We start from the raw sequence: 24,033 nt of genomic DNA, 5'->3' as shown, positions 1-24,033 counted from the left end.
TTGAAAATAATTATGTTGTATTTATTTTTGATCTTAGAGTGTCCTTAAAATAATATTATTTAACATTAAATTATGTTTAATGTAGTTCAGATCCTTGGCAATTTCAGTGGGTCTTTTTCCCCGCGCGGAAAGTTCCAAAATTGCGACTCGACGTCTCTCCATATTATCGCCTGTTGTTCCACTGTTGCTATTTAGATTTTGCTGGAGTTTTGTTTATAACTAGTCAAGACCCTTGCCTCGAAGTATAAATCGGTTTCAACTCAATAAAATAACGTATATGTGTATGGCGTAAAATTTAAAGGTGTGTTTAGTTTTAGACGTATTGAAGATACATTTTAGTGTAAGATAACCAATATTCTTTAGTGGCATGATAATTATAGAGAAAAAATATTGCAAATCATTCTAAAGGATGTAGCTATTTAATGAAACCAACACAACTACATACTAGAATGGACAATCGGTAGGGCACAGAAACCTTCATTTAAAATCAAATTAAGTTATTTGTTCCAAAGTTATGGTCAATTATGTTTTTTTTTAAAGTTTTTTGTTACTTTGATTTTTCAAAATTGAATGTTTTCTTACTGAGACAATAATATGAGAACGAAAGTATAAAAATAATTTCTGTTCAACTTCGTTGCAGAGTTATTATTCACAAGAGACATTCTAAAAGTTGTGACGCGCATTGGTTTTTATCTTGAATTACTCACTTACATTAAACCGTTTAAGTTTGTTTATATAAGTAGATATTTAGATGTAAGTGGTTATAAAATTCACTACTTACTTTAATTCAATGCTCGGTTTAAAATTAAGCAGTATACTTTATAAGCGGGAAAAATATTTCGATAAAACGGCTCATTCCTTACGAACTTTAGCAGACTTTTCACTGATTTTAGTCCAATAACTTCCGTTAAAGAGATAGAAAATGGTTTCAAACTTTTAAAAACTATTGGAATATATATGTGTATATGGAAATACAAGTAGTTTCAACCTGGTATCTAATCTGACATTGATATGAGATAAAGATAATTCAGTTGTGCAATAGTTATATTAGAATAAAGACGTACGTAGTTGGTAGAAATCCTATATTGATGCATCGAATATTTTCGAAGCATCAGGCGTCAAATATTTCATATATAAAGAAAAAGATTTGGAGGTTTAAAAGTGTTTCTCCTTAATAGGAAAATACTTTTGACTTATTATTAATTAACAAAATCATAGACAATGAGCTACATTGTAATATTACTTATTAATATTAAAAGTTTTTAATTCTATTTAAATTGCAGTATCTCATTCTAAATTTAGATTGTATTATTTTTTACTTCTCATAAGAGTTTAATTTATTTTATCAAATCTGGCAGTAAAGGTATTTCTTCTGAAAAGTAAGACTGTCATAATTCTTATTATGATTTATCGATATTGATGTAAATCGTGTGTATTTTTTGGCTGGTCCATTATTTTGAAATTCGTGATCTGAAGAATGATTTTTGTCCCTTAGTTGTTGTCACTATTATTTAACTTGTAAGCTTCCTTTTCTAATAAATTCAATGATATTCAAAACCTTATTGAACCTTTGCGTGTATGCATTAAAAATTGAGAGGAACTTCGAGGATTTGTTGCAGAGTTATTATAATTTAAGTCCTCGTTGGACTCAGAGCCGAATTAAGAATAAACTTCAGAGTTTATTTCCTTCTTCCACTCCTCCCTTGTCACAACTGATTGTAACTGATCCAATCAAACGCCAGGTCAGCTTAGTTGCTTTCCTCTAAATCATTTTTCAAATTCTCAAGATTACTATGCTCATTTTTCGTTTTTTTTTAACATGCGCAAAAAACCTTATTGCCAAAACTATAAATCGATATTTAACAAAGTATCATATGTTACACTGGCCCAATTATGTTAAAATAATTGAATAAATATATCTGATTATACAAGTTACAACTTGTACTAGTTAATAGGATGACTTGATTTTGACAGACAGAATGCACTTTTTTCCCCATCTCTAATAATTAAGTTATATGTTATATAGGTAGTAATAAAAATCGTGTGGATAATACGCATGTTTAAAAAAAAATCCCATTTAAAAAAAAAATTGGTAATCCAAAGAATGAATTCTCTTTTCCTTAGCAGTTTTCATTATTACTTAATTCCTGAGAAAAGAACTTCCCTTTCTACTACATTTTATTATATTTCAAACCTGATTGAACATTTGTGTGTGCTCAAAAAGACGGAGAGTAACCTTGAGGAACCTTGTTGCGGAGTTATAATTGTAAGTCCTTGTTTAACTCATAGTAGAATTGAGGATCGACATCGGAGTAATTCTTGCCAATGTCATTGTTTTTGTCCATCTCTCCCTCCTCCCTTGTTACTGCTGAGTTCCTCCGAAAATTCAGGGTTACCATGTTGATTTTCGTTTTTGTTTTTTTACATGGCTATTATATGCACGATTTTCATCAATAGTTAGACCTCCTTCGTTTTTTTTATTGTTTACAAATTTATTATATATTTTTCTTAGTATGTAAGTCTCTTGTTTAGTGTTTTGATTAACACAGAATTATTATAAACTGTAATACTTAGTTTGAGTTTCCAAATAGGATATATATATATTTTTTACTTTGATACAAACTTTAATAAAAAAAAAGTAATTTTGAGAATTGACTGGTACTGACTAATTTATTTATAGTACAAATTTCTTAACAAATAGCACTCCTACCGAACCAAGTAATGATTCACTAAAAATATTGGCTTGCCCCAAAAATTCGAACGATATATTTTCAATACCTGTCCAATATGACAAAGCAGGCCAACAAGCTTCCACTGAAGTTCAGATTTTAAATAATATGTACGGTGTCACTCAAAATATTAACAAAATAAGCCGGGTGGGGGATCTAGGTTTTTGGGATTTCTTTGAGTTGTTAGTACAAAAGGAAGGTTTTAGAGAAAAAAATTATAATAGCACTTTTTTGGTTGCTGAGGTAGTTGTAAACTTGTGTAGAAATATGCCAACTAACGATAAGGCCTTGGAAAATATCTATAGTTAATGATGATGTCTTATTATGAGGCTATATAACGAGAATGAAACCTTATATGTACATACGTATTGAAATATATAACTTCATGAGATAAGTACATATATATTCTGTTAAATGAATAATTTCATTTATAAAAATACAATTGAAACATCGAAATTAAATTACTTATACTTAAGAGTGTGTACAGACATACAATACCTGTATTTACTATAAGTAATCAACTACGTTTAACATTTTATCCCTTTTATTTCGTACACATAAAAGAAATATATATATATATATATATTGGTTTAAACTATAGAAAATGAGTTTTATGGTTAGAATAATGAATGGAATACACGTTTGACGACCAAAATAAGATGCAGGACAAGCCCACATTTCTCTTCTTGTATAATGGAAAAAACACAGTTCTCTCAAGAACAAATCTCAATTTTTTGGGGTGGATATTACCTTTCCAAGGATTTATAAGTGAAGGAAGGGGTTATTTTTTATAACAACGGCGTCATATATCAATTATGCAATAACCATACAACTTCTCCTTGTTTTTTTCTTTTCCAAAGGCTGAGGACCAATGAATCTTTAATATTCTGGTTGTCACTGCTGACCAAATTGTAACATTTAGCAAATTTGGTGAGGTCAAAAGTGTTTTTTATGTATAAATCATACATTTTTCTACATTATTGGACTGAAACATAAATTTATCAAATTATATTTGTGGGCATCTATGCTTTGGAGGATATAAAATTAAATTTAGTAAATGCTTTGACGACAACTTTTTCACACAATTTTTGGTGTTGATTATAATAAGATTTGGAAATTGTGCAGAAGCTGTGGTGTAGTAAAAACTTTGAATGATTTTAAGCTAGAAAGTCTATAGAAGAATCATCAAATGTACCACAAAATCATCATGTATACTACAAAAGCCATACATGCTATAATTTCTCTTCTGGCTTCTGCAAAGGAAATTAATTATTGAAAGTAAAACTTCCTATAATATTCTAACTTTCTTACCCACAATTATCGGATTGAATTTAAAGACGCAGAACACCCCTTATACACTGCAATTCATGATATAAGAGAGATGACACACAATTTGAGTCATTTTGAATATTTTTCTTAATTTATTTTAGAATATGATTAGGAAGATTATATGAAAATGATCAGCCTCATATATTGGATTTTTCCAATTCATCATTTCCAATAGAAAAAAGGTTAACTATATAAATAGAAATGAAATGTGTTTTTCCGGTTTGAATTGACAAGAAAGGATTGATTTAGTTTAAAAAAAGTTCACAGTCAACAAGGTAAAATATTCTTGATGATTTTTATTGATAATAGGTATTTAACCCTCTTTCTGCAATCTCAGCGTTCCCTTTCGACATAGTGCATGTTCTCATTAATACCGTCGTTAATATTTAATTTCCAATCAACCAAAGGATTTTTTTTATTGATAATGAGGCAAACATTGCTTCCATAATACCGAATTTGGGACACAGTCTTATAATGAATTTTGTTCCTCTCTATCGAAGGCACCAAAATGCTCGAAAGCATAGACTTCATGGAAAAATAGATGACATTTCTAACCTTTGATCCAAAACCAAATTAAAACAAGGGGCTATGTATTTTATTGGATCCAATGGTCCTAGAGAACAGGAACAACCATATTCGAGAGACATTTCAGTTCTGTGTCCTTCTTCTACAATCACATAACGAAATGTGACGTATCCGTGCAAAGAAGTTTGGAAATATGACATATCGTTAATAAGTAAAGAGGAAATCGTTTTGTTCATGACGAGAATATGTTATATCAATAGAACAATGGCGTCCAAAGTTTGAAATTATAAGAATAAATGATTCCAAATCAGCATATTAATCCTATCAACTTTGACTCATCTTTATAATCTAGTTTAATCCTGTGCCATCTTTAAGATGCTATTAAAACTTTTCAGAAGCATTATACTTTTAATAAATGTATTGAAATTAAACTAGTGATTCTAAGTAATGTTTTTTTTTGCAATTTTTGGAATTTTTATCTATAAGAGATGAAATTTCATTTTACAGGAAAAGTATTTTCTATTCCTATGAAACAAAAAAAAAAAGCTAAAAATAGAAATATCCATTTTTTGTCTTTCACATATTCTTTTAATATTGATTTCTTGTACTTGCTTCAAGTATATTAAAAAATATAAGAAATACAACGAAGAAATAATCGAATTTTTTGTAAATATTTAAATTCAGCGATATATATTATACTTTGAATAATTTATATTATATCAATTTTCTTTTTTGTAAGTTTTTTTTTAAGTTCAAAATATACAGTCCTTAAAATTATGTATAATCAATGAACTCAGTTCTAAGGAAGATTGAAAGATATTGCCCATAGACGACGATTTGACTTTTAGGATCGACGATTCTTTTAGTCTTTTGGATTTTTTTTTCGTTGTTCATACCTAGAAATGCTTCCAAAATCTCACTGACAACTTTATTATGTTCACGAACAAATATAGTGAATATCATGAATTATATTCCATAAATGGAAAAAATATATACAAATATTTATAGTATAAATACCTTACTATGCTTTTTAGAAGTAATTCTCATAAAACCAATTAACCAAATCAGACAACTAAATGAAGTGTAGAATAATAAAAAATTTAGAGCCGTTTCTCTAGTCATTCAATATATATTTACATTTATTTAAATAAATTATTGGAATTAAACATTGACAAAGGAATGAACATAAATATTACAGCAATTCGAATGGAAGAAATGCTAATCACTTAATTATACTTTATCAATTATCATTAGAATGTTGACATGATGGATTATTCATATTGGAAAAAACTCATGGATGGACGAACAATCACAACATCAGATTATGCAAGCACAGTAATTTCCACTTTGTTATGAACGAGGATGTATCTGTGGAAGAGGGGTTGGATGTGGTGAGACAAATTAATTATAGGATTCGAGGAGTCATTCAATGGCCGGGTCACAGGAGAACAGGAGGAAATGAGAGATGTAAGCGAGGAAAACTGTACAGCTCAGAATTGGAATAGAGAGATGAGAACGATGTTCTTCGTCTCTTCGTTAATCTTATTTCTTCTCTGCAAAGTACGAAGCAGGCTACATTACGTAGTGACTCAAGGGACTTGAAACCTTGGAGTAATATATCTAGAACTAGGAATTCATACCTCCAATGGATCTCAAGCCAATTTATGAGAGCCTTGGCAAGTGACTTATAATTTTTTGAGTGGAAAAATCAGATTTGATTAGAAAAATCTAATTATAGAATTGGGATAAGTCTATAAAGTAGTAGTAGAATTAAATATGGAATTTAAAATATTTATAAAAAAATTAAGCATTTTTAACTGATGTATTTTGTAACTTTACTGACTGAGAATGTTTTCAATCTCATAAATTGAAAGAGTTGGTCTTGATTGGTGAATACGTTTATTTATAAATATTATAGAAAATGAAGGATAATATTGCGTATTTATTTTAATATAGATACGACTTGTTGAGAAACAGCACCGTTTATACTTCATAGGAACTCTTGTTTAATTTGGGAGTGAGGGACTAGTTGACGCAACTTTTGGCCCCAACTTCATAACATAGTTCATGAAACTTTAGCTGTACCTCTATGATAGTTTTAGGTACATTGAATAATGGCCCAATTGGTTAAATTCTGCAGCTTATTTCTTACAAAAGTCAAGTCAAGGTTATACAATAGCACATGTACTACTGATGTTTGACTTCCACTATGATTTTTAATAGTTACGTCATAGTAGATAAGTGTTTGCGAGTTTTGTCAAAATCCGTTTTTCTTAGCCAGCACTTGGTTAGATACATTAAATTGAAAATTCTACCAAACGTGACGTCATAGACTATTATATGGAAGTGTGTTTTGTCAAAATCGGTCTGTCTTGCTATGCAGTCCGTACAATGTATCAAATTGAAAATTCTAGCAAGCCCGATTACATGATGTTCTAACCTTGTATTTCTATTAACCTTGAGTCTATTTAAGCTGATGAAGCTATTACAAATGTAACTTTATTTACTGCCCTACGCCGCCATATACATTAAATTGACTATCAAAATTGTTCTATGAAATTACTTTATACTACTTTTTCAGTGTTTATATCTCTGAATCAACTTATCATATAGTCAAAAAATTCTATTGTTGTAATGAATAGGCTTTAATTAATATGTCACGAAATTTAAGCATAATTAATTCAAAATTGAGGGAATAATTTGAATTTATAATAAGTGGATATATTATTGCAAAATACTTTGTTTATTTTTTATGAGTATGCTGCTGTGAAAAGTTCCTTAATCCTATAAAGAACTGTTTTTATGGATGTACTTTTTTCATCATTTTCTTATTTGGGTCGTAAAAAACGGTCATATACGTATATGTACGTACATAAATAAATTTGGAGTTAACTTGTTTCTATTTTGCAAAATTGACATTCCAAAAGTTTTTTTTTTTTTGTTGGTATATATAATATATATATAAAAAAGACATTAATACCAAGTGATTTTTGAAATTACGACATTTAACCTTCCAACCTCAAATTTTAATTTTATTTGATGCAAAATATAAAATTTCATTCAAAATGACCGCCTTCCAAACAGGTTTTTGTAATTTGTGCACATGTTTGGTATCACTGTTCCAATCTTTGCTTCAAAGACGGGCATTATGGCGTTGAATGTCATTTCTACAGTATTATTCTTCAATTCAATTAATACAAGTCTTTGCAGCGTGTACTTGTATTTATCTTTCTTCAACTACCTGTGAGCTCAATCCAACGAAATCACTAAATCTCGACAAGATAGGGACAAATGTATTTCTTTATTCCGTATTTGTCCAAATTTCCATAAAACCCTGTATATGGTTTTATTGTCTGGTACAAATTTACAGTCATTATAAGGGGGGGGGGGAAGCTAGACATGAATTTATTTAAGAATTGTGGACCTCTAAAGTAAATCAAACAATATAGAAATATAACATATAAATATATGTACAGACATGACATGTTTAATTCATAGTGTATGTAACTAAAAAATCCAATATTTAATTTAAAAAGTTCACTTTTTGTTTTTATTGTAGTAAGTAAACATAATGTTCAAAACGCCTTTTTTAACAGATATGTCTTATATATAACATAGGAAAAAAAATCATCTAAACAGTAGAAACATTAGATCAATAGTTATCAAGGTGGAGGATTGCTTCCCTTGTGTGGGCCCCTGTACAAAACGGAAGGGTTGCATGATGATTTCCAAAAAAGAGGAATATAATTTAAATTAACATTACTTTGAGTGGTATAAAACTTAAATAATAATGAATGTACATATATTTTAAGAGATTACCAGAGAGTAAATAAAAAAAAGATACGTTGCAGTATATCACAAATAAATACAGTTTTCCTCCTTAAGTTGCGACGACTCATGTGGAATTATATGATTAACTTGATCCCAAATAAGTTAACTAATTCCTAGTAAAAGCTCTATTGCAATTGGGTTACAATGGCAGAAGTTTTCTATCACTAAAAGGCATTATTCAAGAACTTCTACCAAAGTGAAAAAAGTGGTTAATATCGACAAAAGAAAAAACTAACGAGGCCCATATGCTCAGTTGTCTTGACGAGCAAGAGGTAAGCACGTCTGAGTGCGTTGAAATATATTGAGTGTTTAGTAGATGGCAGTGAGTTTGAACCCTTCAAATTTGATACAAGCGGATACCGCCAAATCTATAAATCTTACCCCTTATACTCCTAATCAAGAAAGGGAGGAATATATCAAATATGACTTCACATACTAGATTGTACATGGAGAACAGCGTCCTCAGTGTGTAATGTATTCCAAAGTACATGCTCAAGAGAGTCTGAAGTCAGTAAAAATGATTTGTCAATTTGTGAATAATTCGATCATTATTATTTAAAGTAATTATAGGTTTTGGTTGAAAAGGTAATGGACCTATGAATGTTTTATTTCGTACATAAATTCTCCCATAATGAAAAACCACGTACTACCTCGAATTATGTTCTCATATTATTTTATACTCTTCATTCCTACGCTTGGTCAAAGGATTTTGAACTAATACTGATGCAAACGTAAACCACAAGTGATGATATGATTAAACTTATTATTTTTACATATATTATTTTAGCTTTGTGGAAGAATTATAAAACCAATGCAAGTACAAGATGCATGTCAATATTTTCACGGGTATACTTGGATTAAAATGACTAAAACAGTCCCAATATGATTACTTAGAACATTCTCGACCAGATCCATTGTTCATTCTTGCTCATTGGTCCACAAAAACGAATTATTTCTTCACAAAATACTTTGAACAGGAACCATGGCATGTTTAATATCTGGTGTAAAATCTGAGAACTGATTTGCCAGGCTCATAAATAATGCAAATCTTTAGCTTTATTATATAAAAGACATGAGTGCCTGGGAGTCTCTAGAAGACAACTAGCTCATGACATCTGAACGGGTAAATAAAAACAGTTATGAAATGCGGGAGATCCTATTAGTATTAATCTTTCAATCTCCAATTATCAAACCACATATTTTAAGGGTCGAACTTAAAAAGTTTGGGAACCAATGCATAATACTGTACCATAATTACAAAACTTTGAAGTTTGGTATCACCGGATATTTTACATTTGGATTGTATTCATTTTAACAAGAAAAGTATACGAAAAAAAAGTTTTTCATGGTCGTGTTTTGATTTGAAAATATAAAAAAATATGGGGGATATGATTGAGTTATTGAGTTAAATACAAGATTTTTATACAATAAAAAATTGTAGATATCTTTGAACAATATTCAACAATACTCTCATTTGACTCATATTATGAGTATTTTAGTCATAAAAATACCCCAAGTAAATAAATATACACTTTTGGTACCGCGTATAATGCGCACATATATTGATTTGTTTCTACTTTTTAATACTTAAATCTCACTATTTGATACCAAGTGTATCATATAATATTCTTAAAGTTACTTTCAGAGTTCATTGCTACAAAATAAGTGTTACATCTATTTATTATTTTTAAATTCAGAAACTGTAGTTTAAATTCTTAAGACTACGACATTTTATGATATGTTTAACATGAATCACGTTCAAACTGCCCTTTAAAAAATGTCAAATGAATAATACATCTAAAATAACCTCCATTACAGAAACTGTAGCAATATTAATATTTATGAGTTGTTGATTATTCTCACAATAATCGGGTTGGACTTGAAATGGATTTCAATTATTTAAGTATTTAACTTGACTGGATGAAAATATTCAAGAACATGGATTTGTTTACGAATACTTTAGACTCGACATGGATTTTCAGTTTAAGGACTTTTTTTTACGTCCGCTATTTATAAAACGTCAATTTTATTTGAGAATAAGTATAGTAATATGAATAACTAAACATCTTTTCAAGGAATAAAGGCTCACCAATTACATATTTTATCCCAATAAGCTGTATTAGTAAATTTCATTCCTGATTTTCCAATAAATAATTAGCTACTAACACGGAAAAAAAAAAGAAATATAGTAATCTAAAAACATTTTTTTTCTTCAACGCTAGGATATAGGGAAGACGAAGGAGATAGCACAACTGAGCTACTGATGTCAGTTAATAAAACGGATAAACAACTTTAGAGATGTGAATTTTTATTTGAGTTTGACTAACATCGTGGGGTATGTTCAACAAAAATATTTGTCATTTTCTGACAACCATTTTTTTAATTCATATTCCTGAAACGTCAATTTAGTCAGAAGAAAAATTAAATTTTTGTTGTTGTTGTATAATTATTTAGAATGGCTATTAATTTAATATAACTTGCTATTCCAAAATTCATTTAAAAAAAATTGGAGCGTGATTTGGAATTTGTCCTGTTATCCGGAGAATCAAGCTAAGGAATCAATTAATTGATATCTATCACTATTTTGTTCCTCTTTTGGAAAGGGAACGTGTCAAACCTCGTCTGCTTTTTTTTTTTTTTCGTTTCTTCTTCTTTTCTTTCTTAAAACTTTGAAGAAGTACCTTCTGTACTTCATATTCATTCCTTGTTAAGATGCCCGATGAACCAACAGATAAACCCCCTGATAAAAACATTTACTCTTTAGTAATATGCCACCGTCCTTAAACGAGGATACAGCATTGATAAAGATGCAGATACTCAAATGAATTTGAGTTGCTACTTCAAGTGGGAAATTTTTGTTCTCATTCTTGAAGATGTTGATGGAAAGTCTTTCAATGCAGATAATGTTAAACATATTTGACATTTATGCTGTTGCTATGCAGTTTGGCTTCAAAGATCAGGAAATGACAAGGGTTAACTCTAAATTTAGAATGGGCCAGGTTTTTATTTATACAAGGCTCCCAATTGATATTAGAGTATACCTAAAGAGCTACAAAATCCTCAAAAGTTGAAAATTAAAAATATGGAGGGAAAGGAATATACAAGTTCTCCCATACAAAAAAAAAAAATGGTCATTACTCTTATCAATACTTTCAAAGGGGTTGATGAATCAAAAATTGTCTCCTTCTTGTAAAATATCTGTATCCATTTGTAAAATAAAAATAGATAAGATAACAAAAACGAAGTAAAATATTCAAATTACAAAATTTGGATAAATAGCGATTATATCGTTGAAATAGTTGCAGATCCGTCCTTCATCCCCAAATTGTGCCAATTCAAGGTGAGTTGGTCAAACTCCAATTCCAAAGGTGCTTCAATTTTGGCAATATTAAGCAATTGTTCTTAAAAAAGGATGAGAATCTTTGAATACGAAAAAGTGCTCAAAAAAACAATATCAGAACCCCTGTCATCCAAAGTAGAAAAAGGCTTTCATAATATCAGTTCGAATCTTAATGCTATTACCCCTACCATAAAAACCTGATTCGGCGTCTGAGGAGGCGGGAGTGTTTGATGATAATAACATGAGCGGGTTTGAACACCCTGTCACCTTTACTAAAGACAAAAGCAAAGAAACACAAGAGGATCCTAAAGCTGTTTCTATTACCGCCTCCAAAGAACCATATTCAGTGCCAAGGAAGTGGAACTGTCTAAATAAAAGTCAATGCCCCACAAGATGGAGATTGGAAGGTTACGAATTATTACCCTTTAGGCATTTTATCATCAATGAGAGTGATGCTAGTAGTCCTCAAACAGAAATTACACCAAGAGATGTCCCCCTGAGTGTTAACATGCCCAACAATAGCCTAACCTGGCAATCTGATGGGGTCCTTTCTGATGAAGTATGCAAAACGAGAAGTAGGGTTAGTCCAAAAAACCTAACAAATCCCATTTTGATTTATCAAAGGTATTGGAACATGGCACTGGTTCCCTATCAATAGGTAAAAGAAAACAGCCTGACACGGGTCATTTTCCTATAAGGAGTGGAAAGCTAGAAAGCAGTCAAAGGATTCCATGCAAATCCTCTCCTCAGGCTTCATATTTTTTTTTTTTTTTTGCTTTATTTCTAATTCTATCATTATGAATATAGATCTGCAACGTTTTTATTCACTTAATAAAAAACAGACCTGAATCACATATTTTAATGTCAAACCATTATCGAATAATTGTAAATCACATATGTTCATTAAAAAAATACTTCCTTTAAACACCAGAATTATTAGAATAGAAATGTCTCACTCATTATTTTTAAAGGAAGAAACAGGAAATTTGAGTTTAATTCGGTCTAGGTTCCTTCTGATGATGAATAATGCTTTGAAATTTTTGTGCAAACCGGGAAAACCAATCAAAAATCAGTGACTTTTTTGTAGGTCCTGTGAGTAACGACTTCAAGAGTAAAATGGGTATAAGAAAAGTTATTTCTTCAAATATTCGAGGGGTAAAGAACCAAAATCTGGGCATGCTCTATTAAAACGTTTACTCTCAATGGAACCAGATATAAATATTTTACAAGATGTTAAGTCACGTATGCCCCTGATATGTGGTGCCTTTTGCCCTTTCTGCCTTCCCATTGTCATTTAATAGTTTTTTACTGGCCCTCACAGCAAAAGGGGTGTTTTATCATTAGTATCTAAAAAGTTTGTTAGCTCTACCAGTGAAAAATAGTTCTCACGTTCTAGTGATTGGCACAAAATCATCGCAATCCTTAACAGGTCAAGTTTGCGGATAATAAATAATTATGATCCCAGTGAGAGGTGCCCTTCTTTTTATCAGTCTATTATTAACTCCCATAAAAACGGATTCATCACCTATGTTATTGATAGGTGATTTAAATGTAGATTTGGACAAGATTTTCAATAGACTTATTTTTCAACTAAAATTGGTAGATGTGTTTATGACCATAAAATAATTGATCTTGAACTATAAATAAAGAAATTCTTACAATTCATGATATGAAATCTAATAAAACAACTGGACTATAACACGGGAAAGTTCGATATCAGCTACTTGGTTCGGCCAAACTGCATCTATGCCCAATACCATGGCATTTAAAGATGACATATAACCCTCCCAATTTTTTCTGACGCAGCAATAAAATGCAAAAAATATATGGATCTACTAGATCGCCCACCAATATGGGAGAAAATAATCACGCAATCGGCAAAATTGTCGGAGAAGAAAATAAATTTACAGCCCAGTTCCAAGTTTCAAGGGGATATATTTTCTTCTGTACACCTTCCAAGGACTGTGGGAGGATATACAATTCAGTCATACATGCTTTTGTGAAGTGTTAAGGGATATTGGAGCTGATGTGTTTATTAAGGCATAATACTAAGTTGGAGGGTTTGCCTTCGAGCTATATGAAAGTCCATATTCTGTTGGGGATTCCTATACAAAGAAATTCCAGCCCGGAAATTCGTGCTAGTAAAATCCATTCAAAACTGGAAAAGAATCTATAAATAAATTTTTTACATCCGGCAATGAACTACGAGTAGGGGAAATTAGGCAAATAAATATTGCATCTGCAGCAAGATATGCCGCTTTTTCCTTGTGTATTCCTAGGGAAAATTGTTGGGCTTGGGAGTTTGCCTCAAAATTTGGTTTGATATTTTCCTTCTTGGTCGGTTAGATATCATCATACACTAAATACTATAATAGATAGATTCTGGAAAGTAAAGAATGAGATGAGCATCGTCTTTTGGTATTATTATTATGAACGTTCTTTGGTTTTTTTATTTTTTTAAAGTTGCATATGTTAGTGGGAGTTATGTGCATTTTTTATTTTAGAATGTAATTTTAATCAATACGTGTTTGTTTTTAGCTATATCAATTTTATAGGAAAGTAAAAAAAATGTTATTTGTAAAGGAATACAAATGGGATGTTGGCCTTTAATTGAGAGGAACATTTTTAAACTAGAATGCTTATTTATGATTTTTATTTTCGTATTCCTTCCTTAATAATTTTATGTAAAATAATGAAATAAAGCCCCCCCCCAAAAAAAAAAAAAAAAAAAAAAAAGTATTTATATAAAATGTAGATGCCCCAAAGTATTATTTTTAAGATTATGATTTAGACCAATAATCTCGTTTTTAGAAATGCCTTGAGCTGATACAAGTATTTAAAAAATATCATTGATTTTACGAGTACAAAATTAATTGATGAGATCATAGTGAAAAATGTTACAAACTTAAATATTGGAACTCTGAGTTTATTTTTATCGTGTATAGACTAATAATATTTATTAGTAATAATTTTTTTAAGGTAACCTTTTACTCAAGTCCACTAACTATGTTTAAAAAATGATGTTTAGTAATAGAGGGGTTAACGGGTGGTCCATTGAAATCTGAACACTTACTAATTCTATAATGAATGAAGGTTGATAAATTGAGTTTTTTTCATATTTCAATATATTCAAGAATAAACAATTAGTTAAACAAAACAAAACTGAGCTCTCTAGCATACATATAAGTCTAGAAAGTGATACTTCAACGTGATCGACGAATTTCCATTTGCACAATGAAAGCAGTTGGCCGTCTCCAAGACGACCGTCTATGCCGTCAGCAAGTCCAAAATGTTGGAGAGGAAGAAAAACTCCATCAAAAGGCCAAATTGGACCCGGAAGAGTTAAAGAAAACAGCCCAGGACAAGACCTTCAAGTTCATGAGGGCCCAGGCAAGAGATCTTGGGTTTTACAGCAGACTGTCCAGAGAGCTATCAAAAAGTGGGTGGAAATCATCTATTGAGGGTGGAGAGGCCACCACTTTTAACATCGGCAATGAAAGAAACCCATCTCCCCCGCTGCTGTAAGACTCTTTCTAATAATTCTTATGAACTTTTTTTTTTACACTTTCGGCCCCCCTCCTCCTGCCAACCTCCTCGACTCCACCTTTTGGGTGTATATTGAGGGAAGGCCTACAGTGTCGATCATCCAAACCCTCAAAGCCACTGTCAGCCAGCACTGGAATGCCATGACAGAGGATAATCCACAGCAGGTATCAGGACTTCCACCGCGATCTTGATTTTTTTGGGTAATTTTTTAATCGACTTGACTACCTAGTGCTAATTGACGCTCACATCATTAAGAAAATCATGATTTTTTTTTAATAAACTCATGAATATTTTGTTAATTATTCATTACTTATTAGGATATGGACTTAGTTGACTAGATTTTTTGTTTAATACAGAATCGATTTGATAAGTATGGACTATTTTTAAACCTGATAAAAAACATAATCTAGATTAAGTAGTTGGAAGTGTGGCAATTAGGGTTCAAAAACATATTTATTCCTTCTCTCTCAAAAAAACATACAAATGGTATAAGTAATAGTAAAAACCACTCTGCAAAAATGCTAGCCTATACGGAACATTGTATTGCTCTTTACAACAAAAAAATGTTTACTGACCAGATATACGAAGGTGGTCTGAAAATTTTCCGACCTAACAAAGATAGAAGACATTTTTTCTGATTATTTTATTTTATTTTTCAACATAGTGTCCTTGCAACTCTACACACTCCTCCCAACAATGATCCCATCCAAATAGGTGGTACTCAGCTTTTTGCCTCGAAAATATCTGTTTATGAAGGTGATTGCCTCTTCATTTGACAAAAATCTTTTTTTGAGCATATAATGGTGAGTTCTAGTGTCATCTACAGCAATTAATCGGTGCCAAAATTCGGATTTATTGCTCCTAAAATGCACCACCAACGCCATACTCGATTTTGTCCATGATCACAAAAACACTCACATCAAACGACTGTTACATAAACACACTGTCAACAGATGCTAGATAGATGTGACTAGCTCTTGATTACGAGTGCTGCCATCTTCACGTTGAGGTCGGAAAATTTTGGGAACATTCTCCTAAATAAATATAGAAAACAAATGGTAACAATTAATATCAGCTTATCAAACATATTTGTTATGCTAAATATAAATTATCATTTAAATAATCTGATGGTATAATTAAATAGAAGTTTTAGAGTCGTTCAAATTGTTTCTTATACAATTTATTTGTATAAAATTGCAATGTGTACATACCCTACATAATAATGTATACTTATCCATGATTTGTCTAAACAACAAAGTGGAACTTATTTAAAATAAAAAATTTAATATGTGTACAGGGTGGGCTTTATAACATTATCATTAAAACTGTGTGGTAATCAGTCTATAGAGACAGTAAATAAGTAGACGGGATCTCATACTAGAGACAAGATTTTATATTTTCTATCGTATGTTGGAGTAGTGAGAACCGTGCGGTTGCTGCCGAAAATAAATTAACATTAATTGCAATAATATATATCCTAAGTTTTGTCTTTTTAGTTTTAAAAAAAATTCTATTAACATTTATTCATCTAAACATAATATTCAAAACATAAGAGTTGATAAAATTTTTGTAATGGGACTAAGAAACTTTAGCATTCAATATATAAGATAGTTAAAAGGGTTAGTTTGCGTTTTTTTATTATTTTCTCTCCTTTTCTATCTTTGAGTATATTGACTCAAAAATTATGGACTCAGTTACTTTGCAATGATTTTTTAAATAAAAATACGAATTTTCTAATCATTTTTATAATTTGAAATATGTATTTTTATGCTAGAGAGTTGAATTGATGCCATTAGATTTGTTGATATAAAAAAATTCTAAATCTGGTTATAAAAAAGGGATCTATTCCTATAAAACTAATATTTTTACCACATTTTTGGAATTGTCATTAGTAATTGTCTAATCAAATTTTTGTAAAAAAAATAACTATTTTTTTTTAAATCTCTCAATGAAAGGTTATTTTAAGAGAAACAAAAAAAAATGAAAAAATCACTGATAATTAAAATACTGTAAACTATCGAGTATATTTTGGAATACTGTGTAAAGCAAAACTTTCAATTTATACTATAATTATGGAACAAAAAAGAAATCTTTTTTAATGTATAAAAATTGGTGTATTGCCTTTTGGAAAAAGGAAGATATGTTGCCGCTTTTTTTTTTTTTTTTTTTTTTTTGTGTGTATTTTTAAGATATTAAGTATACATAGTGATTTTTTGTTTTTCCCACAGGATGAAGGATTATCTAGCCGTTGTCTACGACATTGCTTGAAGAATAAAGATTGTGACTCAAAATGTGAGAAATGTCATCATCATCGCTGCATTTTGAGAGATCCAGACTCAAAAGAATGTTTTCAAAAACCTATATGTAGCACAATAGGTAAGTGAATTTATTTTCATTTATTTACATATTATAAATTAACCCATGTCTTATAGTTGCATTTTATGTTGTTTATACGAATATAGAACATACTGTATATGCTCCTTTATACTTTTTATATTGTCAGGTTATTACCTGTACAATTATTTTTACAGATACACAATACTGCTTGAAATTGTCTGGCTTTTATGAAATTATATGTTATTATTTTTGTATGTAAATGGTTGATTTTGTTACTTAAAGACCTTGAAATGAAAACCCGCAATATCTTCAGCCAATCCGAGGTTCATTATACCTGTACTTAATGGAAATTGTTGGGTTAAATTTTTTGAACCAAAAAAAAAAAAAAGATATGACTTTTCAGTATATAAAAAAAAGAAGCCAAAAACCCCAGACAATTTAAAGAATGTTTAGAAAGGAGAGTAGTTAGGTTGTTATGACGTTTTATTAGATGAGTTGTAAGCAGCTAAGAGAAAGCGAGGAAGGAAATAAATACAATTACCACTTCTAGAAGGGACGTAGTCATGATTAACTCTGATGTCGATCTGCAATTCTACTCTCTTTCAAACAATGGTTTACACTTACAAATCAACTCTTGAAAAAACTTACCTTGTTACAATATTGTTGTCTTGTGAATTTCATTTTTCTATAATTAAATAAGACTGAGAACAACTTATGGAAATAAAATATACTGTTCAGATTGCAATCGACAAAAAATCTTTTTAAATCATATTCTATCAATAAGGTCAATGTGTTTATATTTTTTTTACTCTTACTTTTAGTCAAATACTTCAAATTCAAGCTCAGTGTGGCCAGCAAAGTAATTTTATTTTGTGGTTTTTTCTTTAATGCAATCATTACGCTGATGTTCCAACGAGCTCAAGACACGTTTTTATATTTAATACGTACGTGCATTCCTTACACGTTATGTGAAAAGGAAACGTGTATACCTACAGTTGAGAGAAGAACTCAAAAAAGTAAGGGTAACTCAGACAATTTGAAGAATTTTTTTGGAGAAAAATTTAGGAATGATAAGAGGTGTATAAAATATGACATTGAACGCCTGCGATCTTTTTTTAGTGATCCTCCAATACGGACAACACCGGCATTAGCCGAGAAAATCTTGACTCAATCGACCTTTATCAAATCAATCTTGCTTAACGCACTTGTTTTTATACCGAATATTATTTTTTCCTTCGATAGCGAAGATGTCAAGCTAAATTACTTTATTTTAACATGATTCATCGAAAGTGTGTTTTGAATATTTTGTTAGCTTCTGAATAGTATGATTTTTCTACATCCATATATAAAAATCAACTTAAAATTCCTACTTTTTTAATTTTGAAGGAAATGATTTCATAATGAAATATTTTAATGTTTGTAAGTATATTCAGATTTTCTATGTTTAAAATATTGTTTAACTATAATTTATACATAAGAAACTAACAATGGCTTGGAAGACTGGAGTCCTTATGAGTGTGAAAGAAGTTTTTGTCACTGTATATACCCGTATATTATAGTTTTCTTTTGCGTAATATCCTATGTTGTGCTGATGATTTCTAAGTAAACTCCGTTGAATTAAATACACGAGATGGAAAACAAAGTTAATAAGAGATAATTAGAAATTAATGGCGGTATACCAGTGACCATATATGTACTATTCTTGATAAAGTAGATTGTTAAGATGAAGAATAGTTGGGTAAATGGTACATACACGGAACTCCTGATGAAGAAATTTAAAAAAAAACCAAACCTCGAGACAAATATTCACATTATTTCAAAAAATAGCTATACAAACACAATTTGAAATTATTATTGAATTATTGAAATCCATTAAATCATATTGATGTCTTCAAAATAGTTACTGGAATGGATTAATTGATAAACATAATGGTGGAGGAAACTTACAAAATAAAGGAAACTTTACATTAAGCCCAGAGGAAATGTGTGTATTGTGCAAATGGAGATAAAGGAAATCGATTTTTTGTTATATGTATGCATGTTATGTACCTTTATGGTTATTAAATGATAAAATTTAAAAAAAAAGCTAGCTTCCAAGGATATCACATCAAGTTTTTTGTTTTTTTAATACATATGCAAAATGAATACAAGAATAAGATGTTTTAAGGATAAAAACCTTCACACCCAGAGGAACATCAGTGTCCCATAGATGACCTACAGAATAAATTACAATTATATAATATTTTTAATAAGATTAGAATGAATGGTTTACTATTTTCAAGTTTAGAAGGATGTAAACTTTTTTTGATTTTGAAAAAGACAATCTTTAAATGGGTTTCATTATGGTACAGCATTTATTCCTTAATGGTGTAGCCCAAGCTATTTTAATTTGAAGAAATATTATTTTTGAGTCAAAATGGACCATTTGCAAACCTTTTTACCTTCCTAAATATAATGTATGAGTCTATAACTGTACTTTTTATATTTATTAGTATTTTGTTTATCAGTAAAATGGATTATACATCTTGTTTTTAATCAATACAAGAGTTTAAGATATGCACAATTATTTGTTATTTTCGTCTTTTATCAAAAATAATGTTCTTTCTTTTAACCATAATTTTTAATAGAATTAAACGTTGCTAAATTACTGTTCCGTATCTTTAAAAGTTTAAATAGAAACCAAATGACCTCCAGCATTTGAACAGTAAATGTACAAAGGGAAAAAGATTAACACAGAAACGAGACAGTATATTAATCACGAGGTGATTTGTTGTGAAAGGACTCTATAATATCCCACATAAGAGAGTTTTATTCATATAGATGATATACGCGACGGACATGTGTACTATAAATAAAAAAGAAATGAACCCTATAACCAACCGGTCAGCATGGGTAATATAAAATGTATGGACCCATATGTACAGGATGAAGAAGCAAATTTTTTCAGTTCAGCAAAAATGACACATATTCCTGAAAAACTCAAAATTTTATAAGCATTTTTTGGGAAAAATATTAAAATATATTCACCAAAATCAAAGAAACTGAATTTTATTCGATATGTCCTTCACTAGAAGCAATGAGAGTCTCAATACGGTGCCTGTAGGCGGCACAGTCTTTCACATTTTTCCCCTGACGGTAGTAGGGCCAGACCTTGAAAATGGTTGGACTCTGGTTATACATGTTTTCATAAGGGGTTCCATTTGTGAGTCCCTCGATGAAGACCCAGTATAAGTAATCTAGAGGGTTAAAGTCAGAGGATAATGGAGGCCAGACGATTTTTGGCCAGAAATCAGTAAAGTTTCGGGCGCATAACTTGAGCTCTAAAAGTCTCTTTGCCAGAGTTCTTGGTATGTTGGATATTGCGGACGGTCCTCGCATTTACCACCACCGAAGGTAGTGACGTCTTTTTGGGCTATCTATGCGTCAAGTAAGTTGAATACACGATCCATTCTTACCCCCTGTTCACTCATTTGATGACTAATTCAATATAAAAACTGCATTTAAAGAAAGCTTATAGATGGTAAAATAAATGACGCAATTCCTTACTCAAAATGTATTAAAATGAAATTAAATCACACGGAACTTTTTGTTTCCTCACCCTGTACATTAATATATTAAATTACCTTCAAACTTAATAAACATAAAGACATATAAATATACAATAATAAATACAAAACAAGTAACAAATTAATTATAATATTTCAAACGTTCAGGGAGTTTTTATTTTCTTGTTGAGCTTTGGGGACCTTGTTCTTCTCATTCATTTTAATATGTCTATTCTCATTTTCGCATTTGCAGGAAACAGGACCCGTTCTTTCGATTACTGTAGAAGTAATATATTTTTGATATGATTTTTATTTCTACGTTAATTATTAAATAATTTTCACAAGAAAACACAACATTAACAAAGTGAAATCCGTTTCATTGCTAAAAAAATTTACCTTAAAACGTTAAAATATATGTAAATAATCATGATGCTGGCTGGGTGCTTGGTCATGGACACATATTTCTCAGATCCCACATAACCATTAAGGCTAATGTAGGCGAATTCTGTCCCCATTGCTTTTCATGTTGTTCAAAATCTTCTTGCATCGGATGTATCTGGCCTCCATATTGGCCATGGACAACATGGGACGGTTGGTGCGGACCAAGGACTTGCCCCCAATGTCCTTGACAATGTTGGCAGCAGTAGTCTTACCCATGTTGTTCTTCTTGGCAATTGTTCTGATGCTCAGAAGAGGGTTTATCTTGATCTGGGCCTGATCTTCTTCTTAGTGGCCTTTAAGACAGGTCTCCTACTTCGAGGCTTGTCTTCAAGGCCTTCCCCCTTGTCCCACCTCCTCTTGATCCTGCCAATGGTGCTGGTGGCCTCAGAGATCTCCTTGTGGCTGATTCCTGCACGAAGCAGAGCAGCTACTTCATGTCTTTTAGCCTCCATGTCAAAAACAATTATGAATTTCGAAATGTTATTGAAACAAAACTTGTTAATCTGAAAACGGTCTTTAACTTTTATTTGCGCAGCATTTACTTAAAAAGTCTCTAAAACCTCGAAAAACCCATCGAAATGAAAGAAAACGTTAAGCTGGAAGGGTCAGCGTACAGCAGACTTAAGAATTTTTTTAAGAAAGACAGATTTTCTGCCCCCGGCGTTAAAAAAATTATTCATGAAGGAAAAGTTATAACTAAACCTGTAGATGTGTTAGACTACTTTCATTCCCATTTCCAAAATATTCTTGGCACAAAATGAGGCCACTTTCCGAAAAGAGATGTAATTTCCACTGTTCAAAGGAATTATATCTTCCCAAAAGATATTATATTTAACTTTATAGTAAAGTATTATAAGGATGACAAAGCCTGTGGTCCAGATGGAGTCTCGGGTAAAGTGTATTCGAATTTTAGCGATAAAGTCGTTCCGTATCTTTTAAAAATTGGACGTTCTATGGAAAAGTTTGGACGACTACCCAAATCACAAACAAAAGGAAGAATTGCATATATTCCGAAAAAAAGAGATCGGACAAACTATAGCCATTGGAGACCAATTACGGTTCTCAATTAATTAAATAGGATTCTCTCTGGAGTATTGGCTAAACATATGCAACCAATTCTCAACAAAAAAAATGGAATTGAACAAAAAGGGTTTGTTAAAGAATAGGAAAAATTTCGGATGTTTGACGCAATATTCGAGCTGCAATTGACTCAGTGGAAAGTAGGAAGAAGTTTGGAGCAATAATAGCAATAGACTTCTGCAAAGATTTCAACTCTATTTCACATAGGCAAATTCTTAGATCTGTAAAAAAGTTACTTCCGAAACCTTTTTTTAACCCCGTTCGTGCCCTGCTATATAAAGGCACTTCAACGATCTCATTGGATGAACTAGAAAACAAGCCAATCATCATAGAAAAAAGCTGTTGTCAGGGATGCCCCTCAGCTCCACTTCTTTTCATAGCTGCAATCGAAGAACTCGTTTTAGGTGTTACAAAGAAGTACAGAAGCTTTGGAATTCGCTTTTAGGGATCTCAGCATATTATTGATTTGTATGCAAATGATGTAACTTTAACCCTAGAGGCGAATTTTGAGTCTCAGCTTATTGCCAAAATAAAATTCTTAACGGATTAATTTTTGATAGTTTAAAGAAAAAACAGGATTGGCTGTGGAAAAAAATAAGACCTTTATTTTGCCTTTTGGCTCCTGGAAGCCTGAAGAGGATTTTAAAGTCGGAAGTTGTAAAGTTTAAGGAATGGCGGAAATTTTTTGGTATGAAATGGAATAACAGTGGTATTCATGAAGATAACTGGTACGAAATTCGGACCTAAGTTAACAAAAATAATTTATTTTTGGAAAAGATTCAACCTTAAAAAAAGAGTTGACTTTTATAACAATTTGGTAATATCTTTAATTTTATATAAGGCTACAGCAAGTCTGCAACTAGCTGAAAAAGCTATTTTAGAAGAAGACAAATGGCTTAATGGTTTGTTTTTTAAGAATTGTATCAAAGCCATAAAAAGACCTTAATCCATATAGGTGGTGGAGTAGCCCAACTATCACGTATTGTCCCGAAAATTTACACCAAAATTTTTGTGGATATTTCAAGAAATCCAGCAGTAGAATGAAGAAGAATTATAACGAACCGAGAACTGTACAATTGGCTTATGATGGGGACTAATCTGACCAACAAAATTACATCCTTGATCTCTCCAGTTTGGGGCTCAGCTCAGAGAATAATTTGGATGCTCCCCCTTGAATTTAGAAATGACTCAACCATTGATATAATTCGACAAAATATAAACAAAAAATATTTTTTTTTTTCGAAAAATAAAGGACCCCTAAATTTTAGAAGAACATGCAATCGCACGAGATATTTTAACAGTTCATAATTTAAATTCGGAAGAATTGTTC

The 24,033-nt window shown here is 30.9% G+C and overlaps 1 protein-coding gene across 4 annotated transcripts in view; it reads left to right on the top strand.

The window, feature by feature from the left end:
- LOC121129336 (uncharacterized) overlaps positions 1-24,033 on the top strand; it is a 227,360-nt gene that overhangs the window by 62,514 nt on the left and 140,813 nt on the right. For all 4 annotated transcript variants that reach the window (XM_040725045.2, XM_040725047.2, XM_040725048.2 and 1 more), the window contains one exon: positions 17,529-17,676. In XM_040725045.2, coding sequence (XP_040580979.1) covers positions 17,529-17,676 — 148 coding nt within the window. The remainder of the gene's footprint in view (positions 1-17,528; positions 17,677-24,033) is intronic.

Source organism: Lepeophtheirus salmonis, chromosome 14 (assembly GCF_016086655.4).
Source record: "Lepeophtheirus salmonis chromosome 14, UVic_Lsal_1.4, whole genome shotgun sequence".
NCBI lineage: Eukaryota > Metazoa > Arthropoda > Copepoda > Siphonostomatoida > Caligidae > Lepeophtheirus > Lepeophtheirus salmonis.
Note: the sequence above shows the minus strand (reverse complement) of the source record. Positions and strands in the feature narration are given on the sequence as shown.